Source organism: Polyodon spathula, chromosome 16, assembly GCF_017654505.1.
Source record: "Polyodon spathula isolate WHYD16114869_AA chromosome 16, ASM1765450v1, whole genome shotgun sequence".
Taxonomy (NCBI): Eukaryota; Metazoa; Chordata; class Actinopteri; order Acipenseriformes; family Polyodontidae; genus Polyodon; species Polyodon spathula.
Window position 1 is genome coordinate 11,260,204 of NC_054549.1, and position 12,220 is coordinate 11,272,423.

At 38.8% G+C, this 12,220-nt stretch overlaps 1 protein-coding gene across 2 annotated transcripts in view; it reads right to left on the reverse strand.

Moving 5' to 3' along the window:
* Positions 1-12,220, reverse strand: part of LOC121328248 (MORN repeat-containing protein 1-like) — a 50,408-nt gene that overhangs the window by 14,024 nt on the left and 24,164 nt on the right. For both annotated transcript variants that reach the window (XR_005951664.1, XM_041272819.1), the window contains exons 11-12: positions 7,536-7,687; positions 7,002-7,080 (exon numbers count right to left, since the gene is read on the reverse strand). Coding sequence is in view for 1 of the 2 variants with exons in the window: in XM_041272819.1 (XP_041128753.1) it covers positions 7,033-7,080; positions 7,536-7,687 (200 nt within the window). In the remaining variant the exon portion in view is untranslated. The remainder of the gene's footprint in view (positions 1-7,001; positions 7,081-7,535; positions 7,688-12,220) is intronic.

Here is a 12,220-nt window from a genome sequence, read left to right on the forward strand (position 1 = left end):
CACCTGTAGTACCTTTCTAGCTGCCCGCAGTTCAATTAATACACTGTTAGCTACAGGCTCAGGGTGACAGAGTTTAACCACCCGTGAGTCAATTGACTTATTTACCTTTGATAATCCCTCCCCAGTCTCCTCTCTCACTATCCACGGCTCTGCGAAGCTCTGAGGAAAGCACCGCAGGCTTTCTTCCCATTAATATTAACACCATTTACATTCCTGGGTTCAATCATATGTGAGACCCATTACTCCAATGAGGACCTGTTAGATATTCGGACAGGACAGCCTTTTGAAAATACACACTCACTTTTTTAAGTGGCCCTGCTCCCTGGCTGCTGCAGATGGGAAACGAAGACTTAAGGTGAATTAGCCACCAAATAAATAAATAAATAAATAAATAATACTGCCATGGGATGCTTCATTTCTGTTTCACCATTGTAACAAAACTGTCAGAAAGAGAAAGCTTGTCAGTTCCTGGTAAAGGTTTTGTGACATTACAAAATGGTATTTAATATAACATACATTCCATAGCTGTCTTTCACAATAACTGCAGCCTGAGAGGCCTTAACAGGCCTCAGAGTTGGTAGGAAGACTCCCATGCTGAACCGGTTTTGGCCATGCCATGTTTTTTTTTAGATATCTGTATAGCTATAAAGCCGATTAACCCATTAAGTCTCCTCATTTGACAGGCTACTTTGGAAGTTTTTTGGAGCCTTTTTACCCTGTTATCTTAATTTTCTCTTAAACTATATTGTTATGATAACTTGCTCTAATTTTGTTAACCGCAAAAGTTAAATCTATATGTAATGTATCAAAGTCCATAAATGCAGCCTGTGTTAAGACAATATGATTGTTACGCTATAGGGTTTTATTTGCCATCTCTCATAGGTGCGCTACTGTAGGCAAAAACGTTTACACAAATTTTTGCTAGCATACCTAATCTATCGTGGGAAAGAATTCATCCTACCAGTACATCGTTCAGTGAGAAAATCTTTCCGTGAAGGAGTTAACAGACACAGGTTCATTTTTAATTAACGAACATTGACAAATTGTTTAGAGATTGTGAGTTCTTGAAAGCTAAATATTCCTTTGACAACATAAAGCAATGAACATGTTCCAGCAGTTTCTTAGACAGAAGTTTGCTTGGTGGTGGTTGTGGGGGATCATTGTCTAAACTGTATTGGAGTAGTACTGTATGTGCTCAGACCAGGCACACACACTTTATTTTTTTCTTTGCTGTGAATGCATTTTTCGGATGTTGAACTCTGAGATAGTCTGAACTGAGACCTGTTAGGTGAGACTGTCTAGCAGAGTGACATGCTGTTGTGGCACGAGTGTCAATCACTGGAATGGCACAGTATGAAGTAATTCCTTTGTAACCACCGCGCTTTTCAGCCTTTTGTTCAATAAAATAGAAAGAAAAGTTTTTCAAATTAATTGGAGCAATTATTTAATTTTGTCTTTCACGTGGCTGGATTTAGACAATAGTGCTATACAGAAAACGTTGGGGATAACAAGTCTTGAACTGGCTCAAAAATTCTCATCCGTGTGAGGTCTCCCATCAGGGAGTTTTTTTTTTTTTTCCTCAAAATATTCCAGAGGAGAAAGAGTTTGTGAAGAATTTGTATTTATTTATTTATTTATTTATTTAGTGTAAATTTTATCTATAACATTGTATCTATTAGAAACAAAAACCACATTCATTTAAAATTCTGGATGGCATTATTGTGCTATATAATCATCTCATGGTTATGTTCTATCTTTCAGGCAGGAAAACGGTTATCTTGTTTATAAGTTACGGTACGTATCCTCTTCAAATAGCCACAAACCTCAAGGTAGACTTAACTTAACCGATCTGTGAACTTAACCAATCACTCACGTCAAAAAGCAATTGCAGCCCGATGCACAGGGTTACACGCCTTGACTAGAATTTGTTTACATCCAAAGATGATCTTGTTGGCTAAACAGTGTTTGTAATTTCCTTTGTGTCAGATTTTACAGCTCAAATACGCAGTCGATCAGTGTTTCAGATGAGATGTTAATCCAAGGTACCTCGTACACATTAAAGATCCTGTAGCTCTAGTCGGAGAGGAGCAGGTGTGTTGTTCTGGCTAAATTCCAATACAGGTTAGACACTCTGCCTGTCATCTGTGCCTCATCACAGCCCTGGTTAATGCAATTTACATGTCTGCAATTCCCCTGCAGATATAAACTGAGGACAGCACATCCCAGACAACCAGATGTTGCATCTGAGTGGGAATATCCAGTATAAATTATATAAACTGACGGTCAAAATTATGGTGTCAGAATCGAGGTGGGAGATTTATTTTCTCTCTAATCCCACTCAGACACCTTGCTTACTAATTATCAAGGTATCCCTGAATAGCTAATAGTCTCTTCCTTAAAAATATGCAAATTATTTTAATGATGAAGCTTTCTCAGAAGTGCTGTGGTACCTCAGAATGTGGTCCATTTCTAGGAATGTAGAACACATGTTATCAACCAGTTTTTCTCACTTAAACCCCTTGTTTAATATCTTGGTATTCCTGAACAGATCACTGTTTTACATCTATGTAAAAGATTTAAGTTAAAAATCAGTCCCAGAAGTACAACTGTTTTCATTTAACCCCAAAAGGTGTTGCTGCAATGTTGACTGCCAAGACTGGGACAAACTTCAATGCGGTTTTATAATTTCAAATAGAAAATGGATAATCATTTTACATTCTTTAGTTTTTTCTTGTTTTTTTGCTGACCGAATTATTGTTCATGGCTTTCTTCAAAACTAACAATTAGAAAGCTATGGATTGGACTTTAAAAAAGAACTGGAATTGGAATTGATCATTTTAGAGATATACCAATTGCCGTGATTGTTCAACTGCTTTCATTTGAAGCCAATTTAATTGACTAGCAGCGACTTCAATTGAAGTAATTTGTTGCCACTGTTGTGGGAAGCTCATTTTAGAATACTACTGATTGCAATTGCCATCAGTGATGTGTTGGAATTCACTGAAAGGGATTGGAATTGGAATTGAAAAGGAATTGGAATTGGAATTTTGGAATTGAAAAGGGGATTGGAATTGGAATTTGGAATTGATTGAAAAGGGATTGGAATTGGAATTGATTGAAAGGGGATTCGAATTGGAATCGATTGAAAGGGGATTGGAAATAGAATTTGGAATTGATTGGTAACATCTCTAAAAAAGTTTTTTTTTCTTCCTCTTCTTTCTTCCCCTCCTGCATTTGCCTCTTTTTATACCACATGACAACCTTAATTGATATCTTTTCAGCAAAAGATTTAACGTTTTGTATCAACTATTCAAGTGAAAGCAACATTTTAAACAGCTCCATCTGTCTCAAACCAAGCTGATTAATGCATTATTTCAAGCTCTTAATTAAAATAATTGCCCTGTTAATGAGGTGGGTGGTCTTTAGTTCTCCACCACAAATGCGTGACAGATCTACACAATTGCTCACTAACAGCAACTAAGCAAGGTCATTTCAGGAGAGCACTACTTCTTTTTCACTTACACTGTTCATTGTCGTCGATTGGGTTTTGTCACGTTTGACACACGAGAATAAACTGCTGCATCTGAAAGCACGTTCTGGGCAACCAAACAGCCAGATATTTGAAAAGTTACAGCTCATTTAAAATGATTAAATAAGTATATAGTATTTTAACTGGTTATTTAGAGTTATGACTTCTGTATACAGAACGTGACTATGCCATGCTTTGGTACACCATGTGCAGTTCTAATATGACTGGACTGTCTTTCAGTGGAACGCAAAATGACTGCATGCCTCAAATGCTTATGATCTCAGGTTAGATTAAACCACAAACAGAAGTTTCAGTAAATATTTTTTTAAGAAAGCAGATGCAAAGCACAAAACGCATAATGGAAAAGCCTGCTATTGAGAGCTTGTACTCAATGCTTACTATGTACGTCCCTCCCTTAACTGTTTAAAGCAGAGTGGATTACTTTGGACTGTCCTGCACATTTGGATTAGAGTGTCCCTTTAATAGCAACATCAGAATCACAGTTCAAAGAAAATGACACAATCTGCTTAGTAGACAATCTTTAACGGGAAACTATTCAGCCTAGTTTCTTCCGATCCAGAATCTTGCCTAAGGTCACGCTGTGAGTTAGTAGATGCACTGGGAATTCACAGGCAATTGAATATTCAATTTAAAACACTTATAAAAGACTCGGCAGAACACAGTTCTTAATGCTGTCCACGCAAACCAGGAAGGCTCCCTATGAAGGCATTCAGACTATAAAAATCACACACACAATTGCGGCTGATTGGTGACACACTGAAAAGAGACAGGTGTTTACATGCTGGAAGGAATCTGCAAAGAGATATGACTTAATGAAGACTCTGCAGTGTCAAATCTCGATGGGGGGAAAATGCAATATGCATTCCCCCTCCACTTGCAGCGTAATTAAGTTAATAACAAGTGTTCTTATTCCAGGATCCCAGTGCTGTTTCCTACCAGCACCTGCCCGGTTTGAAGCCTGACACCAGCTGTGCATGCGTGGATGCTTCAACAGTGGAAAACAGGCTTGGAAATGGTGGCGGTAGGAAAACTAAAGCCAAACTAATGTGACTCACATTGTCTGGGATCAACTGTAAGCATAGCTAGCTGTGCATAAATATAGGTTGTCAGAGACTCTGCTGGTGGCACACTTGCATTGAGATCAAAAAGTCCCTCGATCACACTGGGCTGAAGAGAAACAATAAGCCTGACTATACAGACTAGTGTAACATCGATATTATGTTTATATATTGGTGCTATGGAAAACATAATAGTTTTTTTGTTTTTTTTTACGCAAATACCTCAAAGACAATACCTTCAGATACACTACTGATCATACATTTAAACAAAATTACAATTATTTTTTTTAACAATTACCCATGCAATCAGTAATCTAACAAAAATCAACAGCACAAGAGAACGTGCAATTTTATTTCAATTCAATTACAGCTTTTGATTTTTTTATTTTTTTTTTTTGACGTTTTTCTATTTGATTACTGTATTTGTTCGAGTGGTGTTTGGAGAAAGTTTGCTTGGCTGTAAAATTACTTAAGAGACCCCACTATACCTAAAGGAATGGCTCTGAGTGATGACCTGACTGTTAGTGTTGGCTATACATCCAGGAAACTAATGACCTGACCCATTGCTTCTGCTCTGCACAGTCATTCGTCCATGTGAAACTGAGAACACTGCATCGCTAGCCGAGTAATGGCTGAAAAGGTGCTTTGGGAGGCAGATGGAGGGAATGAAATCATCAGGGGGACATGAATAGAGAAAATCTCACTGCTTAATTAGTTTCTCATCTGAAAAGAGACAGGAGACAACCCCAGTGGGACGCCCCCTACTTCCTACACTATGTTGTTTTTGATTGATGTGTGATGACAGAAAGGAAAGCAATTAACTACTGATTTGTTAACTGCTGCTTTTAGAAAGGAGTGTTTTCTTTTTCTTAAACTTTCTTGCTTTTGCATGCAGTTGTTCCATTTCAATCCCCTTCCCATACCCCCACATCCCCCTTTTTTGCAAGTCACCTCCAACACCACTGCCCAAGATCGCCATCTGCTGGGAAAGGTGGGGCTGGAGCATAAATACAATCCCATTCCCTGTCTGTGCCCACACCTGGTCCGGCAAAAAAAGATACACCGTTATCATCAGATCGCCCAAGAAGACAACCCCCAAACCCTTACAGTTTATTAGAGGGGCAACGAGCAACATATTCCCAACCGAATATCGAACAGGTATAGTCAAAAGCAAGAAGCAAAAGAATAGCCTCTTGACAAAAGCCTTCAAATACAACCGACAGCATGCATGTGCAGATCACTATACATATTAATATAATATATGCACTGAGAAAACTATTACAATTACTTCGCTTCTTAAACAAACATGGAAGAGCAACAGACTATAAACGCAGGTAGAGAGCATGGAGGCTTCAGATAGGGCGCCATGGCGTTTAATTGATCACAGTTTGATTATTTAAACTGTCCTGGCTTGTATAGGCACATTGAAAAGAAATCAAGTGCATCCCCAGCATAAATCAACACAGATGAGATTATGATCACTGACACGGATTACTAACATTCAATGAGATGCCTTCAGTTTAGTTTCACTTGTTAAATTTCAATTCTTTCCAAACTTTTGGTCCCATTTTTTTTTTTTTTTTTTTTTATCAGCAGCAGTATTTTACTGTGTCGTTCACAAGGTGGGTGTGTGTGTGTGTTTGCTAGTACCAAACTCGTGTTGTCCCCTTGACCTGCATCATCTCAACGAGATGGTTACGTTATTGTGATGTTAAATGAATCAGCTTCTGAATGGATTATAGCTATTCACTACTGGACGTCTATTTCGTTCTTCAAAACCTTTTCAACTTGTGACCAGCGATGCCAGTTTTGTCTGATTTTTCTATTTCAATTAAACTGTTTGCTTTCTAATCCCCCAAAACAAATGCTCTTCAGCACTTTGAAAAGATTTTATCCATTTAACTATTTTAAATGGTGTCTTTTTTTGTTTCATTCATTATATGTAACTCTTATTTATTATGTTTTCTTTTCTATATGCTAATTTATTACTAAGGAAAGCAATACTTTCAAACATTCAAATATCGGAGATCATCCTTTTTATTCAAACCTTCGGCTTTGTTTTGAATTCTTAAAATACATTTTTTTTTTGTGATATTTTCTGTATTCTTTTTACTAGGCGATCACACATGGCACTACCTAAACGAAATGTCTGCAATGCAAATTTGCACGTAGGGCAACCGCGGAGCCCAGCAGTGTTTGCCAGCTGTGGTCACTGTACCTTGTTCTGTAAATGAACGGAATTAGTAAAGTGCTTTGAGATTCCTCAGCGCATGAAACATGCTATAGAAATGCAACGATTAGAAGATTGTTATTGTTATTATTATTATGATGATTCGTCCTCGAGGCTTAAGATATGAATGGTTTCCATTTGCAGGCGCCATTTTCTCTCCTACCTGCTGTCAGCACTTCTGTCCAGGGATGACGTCAGTTTCTCTGAAGAAGCTTTGCCAGCTGGCTTCCAGCTGCTTTTTGCTGAAAGAGAAGAGAGGAAATGCTATTCTCTTCAACTGATCTAAACATGGGGCTGCATTGAATATCCCCATCTTCATTAAGAAGCAAAAGGGTTTCATGGCACAAAATCGAGTGTTTCTGCGTAGAAAGCCTATTACCTCTGAAGATCGAAGCCTGTGTTTCATTGCTTTTTTGTGTGTGTGTGTGGATTTTTCCATAAACAGCCTTGTTTAGTATTGCATTGCATGTCATGGCTTGAGTACATTGGCAAAGGAATGCAAAGGCTTTCACCTTCATATACAGATGAGTAAGGATGGATAGCGGGTTCTTACTGTAGTTATTCCACATATAAGGATGGATGAATAACGAACAAGTACAATGTGCAGGTGCTGTAATACAATACTTTCACAAACTTAGCCTTTCTGCCAGCAGCAGTGCACAGTGATGCACAATTAAAAATGCATTTAAACACTTACCTTTTCCAATTCATCCATCACCAGAAAAACCTGGTAGTTTGTGGGAGGAGGGGCAAGCATGACATTTTGGAATTTAGCACAGCCTGCTTCTACTCTCTGATTGGCTGGAGGGGGTTGCCAATCATCCTCTGACCCTGAGAACTCCAGGTTTCCTGTATTAAAATAATTTAAAAAAATAAAATAAAAAAATAAAAACAAACTTATTGTGCGGACAGCTGTTTGCCCTAACTACTTGAGTTCACTTATAATAACACTCTGCACACAACATATTGACTAATAATGTAGTTGCTATGTAGGTAAAGTGTGGGGATTAGGTAATCTAACAACACTCTTTAACTGCTAGTATTTCTCTCGTCACTCTGCTGCACTGATTATCTCCCAAGGTCAACTGCAACAATCTTTAAGGGAATCCTGAACCAACTATTAATGCAACTAAGCCTGGATCATGTTTTCCCAAGCACTTGAGATGAAGTGATTTGCACTCTTGTTCTGCTCAGTCCTAGGACTTGTCCGGCTTTCCAGGAAGACAGCGCACACATAATTGTGGCTTCTCAAAACTGAAACATGTACACTCCTATTAAACATGCGCACACTTAAAAATACTGGCTCCCAAGCCGAGAATGCAAAAAGCAGCACCATTAAGAAGCTTTTTGTGACATCCGCTGTTTAATATGATATAACAGTGTTGAGCCAAGACTTTGAATTTGATGTGCAATTTCCACCATAGACTTCACTTTAGGCTTAATGCTTATCCAAGATCCCAAAGATAAAGCCATTCAAAATCACCGTTAGCAACACCCAAAATTATTGCTAACACAGCAACTGACGGATAAAAATATCTCCAAAACCATTCCAAAGCCAACATAGGAAGACGTGTTTTCTGGAACACCGGCTTGGTCAATCACTGGTGCTTGTCACATATGCTGCACGTTTCAGTGCCTTCTTGGAATGCCATTTTCAACATGCCAACTAATGCAACGTTCCCAATTTAACATCAAAAACTTCTTAGCAGCTACACAAACAACAGGGCTTGCGTGCGATGCCATGACTAATTACAGCATAGCTATTAAAATTATGCTTCTGTCTAGTGACAAGTGACAGCATCAGGTAACACTCAACACAAAATGCAGATCTGCCACAAACAATTCAGGTGAACAATTGGAAGCAACCCACACGTTCCGAGTTGAGGTGATGAATTACATTGTTTCAAAAGAACACCTTGAAAGTGCTATACTGTACTTTAACTCCCTTTTAAAGATTAGCAGCGGTAAAACCTGAAAGACAGGTACGAAATGTTTACTTACTCACAGGGTAAATACTCTATTAGCAGCAATTAATACACACACACACTCTGAAAATTACAAGAATTCCTGTTCAGCATATCTGTAAGAATATTATTGTTTTTAATAGAAGGGTTTAATTGCCAAGAGCCAGCAAAAGCTGCAATCAGTATGATTTCCGACATGAACTGCTATTACTGGCCATTACTAGCCCTTTAAAGACTCGCTGCTGTTCAGCAGAGATAATCCGCTGAGCCTGTTTCTCTCGACTTTGCTAGTCTGTAATTTCCTGTACATCTGGATTCGAATCCTCTGCCAAAATGCAGTCTTTCTTTCCTGCAAATTTCAAGCGAGGGTTCTGCAGATTTTTAAGAGGAAAGGTTGTGGTAGAAGGAGGACGAAGTGAAAGGCTGTGCCTTTGCCTTCCCCCTGTGTGTATTTTAATTAGTACAATTATAACAAGACCTGCTGGATAAAGGTTAGGCTAATGCCTGGGGGACGAAGCAGCAGGTGCGACAATCCCTTTGACTGCCGTAGAGAGACAGGGTGATCTGACCTCCCCACACAACAGAAATGTCACATCATTATCTTTTTTTTTTTTTTTTTTTTTTTACAACTGACTCAATTATAGTACTAATCACTTGGAGAGAGGGTGCAGGTAATAAGCTAGGGGGAAAAAAAAAGCGCGTTTGTGGGGGAGGTGTCTCATCATCGGTACGTTAGACATCAGCAATTATCGTAAAATCTGCAGGTCTAATAACAGGGTATAAACAGTTATAGGCGGTTTATGGGCTAATCCATAAGAAGTCATATTGTCATCAAATGGCAGTGATTGGTTTTTATTGGCCTTGCGGGAGGTAGAGAATAATGCCAGGGAGTTGTCTGCTTGAAAGGTGAGCAGACACACCAAGCTTTCTTCCTTTTCATCTGAAGTTGACCTCAATCAGTCAAAAACGAGAATCTATAAATGAAAAGAACTGTGACGTTAATCATAAGGAATGAACGCGCACTGCTAAGCACGGCAGCTGTCATGGTCAGACACTAATGAACCAATAAGGCTTGAACAGAAGTCAACCAAGGACTATGAATGAACTTGTACATGAATAAAAAAAAGGTACTTGAGCCAGTTTATGGGTCCCATTTGGTATAAGTATGTGTTTCTTTTTTAAAAGTTATTCGCCATATTGGTACGTTAACCCTTCCTAGAGTAATCTTTATTGACTTGATATACTTTCTGGTAAATTGTTAACAGGGGTCCTTCTGCAGCAAGCGGTTCCAATACGTCATTAAATGTTGCATGTATTTTTAATTAAATACAGTGTTACCAAGATTACTGTACATTGCTACTGTTTCCGACTCATCGTACTATACTGACATCTTAAAGAACAAAACAACAGCCAAGACTTTACAGTCCAGCATTAGAGAGGAGAGGGGTGGGTGGAGGAGAAAGAATTTCGAGATTGAAAAAGGTAAAAGGAAATTGCTATAACCTGTAGAACACAAGATAAACGCTGATCATTTTCAAACAGGATCTGCTGTTGTTCAAAAGTCATTATCAATGTTCACCCCCACCTCACCCCTTCTATAAACAAACAGCACATAAGAGCATTTTTTCAAGTATATATAAATATTCCCCATGTTGCTCTTTGTTTGGGTTTGTTTTTTTGTCATTACTAATTTGCATCTTTTGAACAAATCTGCAATCATGGGTATACCTTGTTTATAAGACCAAACGCTACTGGGTAATGAGAACGAGGAGAAAACAATGATTAGGATCAAGCATGTTGCTCTAGATCAGGGGTTCCCAAACTCTGGGTTGCAGGAGCAATGACCTTCTATGTATTCTGTGTGTGTATATATACATATTTACAGTTTATTTACAGTGTTACAGGTTTCTTAAGAAATGCTAATAGTGGGCCACAATGCACTATAGGGAGAACCACTGCTCTGAACCAAATCCAGTCTGGCATTCTACTTATCTGAAGCAGATAAAGCACATGGCACTTCTCCAGCAACCCAAGCAGATAACAAACATCATTTAAAGCTGAAAGCAGGTCATTTTACAAGTTGGATGTTCAAAATGTAATCCACCACTATATTTCTGCGTTTAACATTGTAGAGGTAATTGTCCTGAGCAGTCCTGGTCATCCAGACCTTGCAGCCTTGTGCTTCCTGCTGTTATCAACTGATTTGACAACACCAGATTGAGTTGCCATGTAAACCAAGGAAACAAATGTTCTTTTAGATGCAATATCTACGTATGATGAATTACAGTACTGCAATCTATGGATCCAGGACAAGGGGTCCTTAAACCATTCGGTTGATTAAATTCACTAATGTTTAACCTACACACTGGGTACTGGATTTGTAAAAAGCACCAGGTTTCTAAAGACACAGGGTAAAACAAAATCTTTATGAAGAATTTAAACATTGATTTAATTCTGCCAGTAAAAAAATCTGTCACAGCAAATCAGTACAACCCAACTCCCCATTTTGCTAAGCCAAGTTTTGCCTGGAAAAGACATGCTGCATCTCTCCTGTAAATGCCTGATATAAACTCACCCTGTCCTCTCTCTGCAGCAGGACCTTTGGCAGCTCGTTGGCAGCTTCAGGGCACAGGCACTAAGCACATGCTGTTTGGCTAAATTAAGAGGTAATGGGAGGCAGTGTCTCTCTCCGGAGTTCATTAAACTCTGCAGGAGAGGGGCAGGCGCTACGTATGGAAGTTCAATTTAGTTTTTTTTTCTCACTTTTGTTTCTTCTTTTTAAATTGTGCTCTTGAGCTTGTTAGCGAACCTTGCCTGAAATCAATATCAGATATACATCCACACAAGCCCAATTTAACCATCTTTTATGTTTTCATGGACATCAGTTCTTATCAAGGTAACTTTTCATCTCCACTCTGACTCCTAAAGGCAGGGCTCGAAGATGAAAGACCAAAATGACTCCAAAGCAGGAACAACGTTTTATTTTTTAACTGCACGCAGCCCACTGTCTGTCCCCTTCTAAAGCTCTCTGAAATATATACTCTGGTGGTTTCTCGTCATTTGATCCAGGTTGCCAAATAATTGGGATTGAGAGCTGAAGAATGAATGAAGGTAACTGGAAACTAAAGGTTGAACAATGGATGGCTACTGCCGCTGAGCTCTGCTGTATCAATATTGCTATTTATATGAAAGGTTAATACACCGATCAGGAGATAATAGAGCCTTAGCTTTCACAGGACTGTAGGAGTTAGTGACTTGGAAATCCCATAAAACCGCTATTCCATCATTTCCCCAGCTCTGGATTGAGTTACATGTAGGGATCCCACGTGGTAGATCGCTGAATTCCCTAATCCATACCTTAAGCGCAGGACAGAAACCAAGAGCAACACAGTTGGAAATTAAAAGGCACCTTAGGACA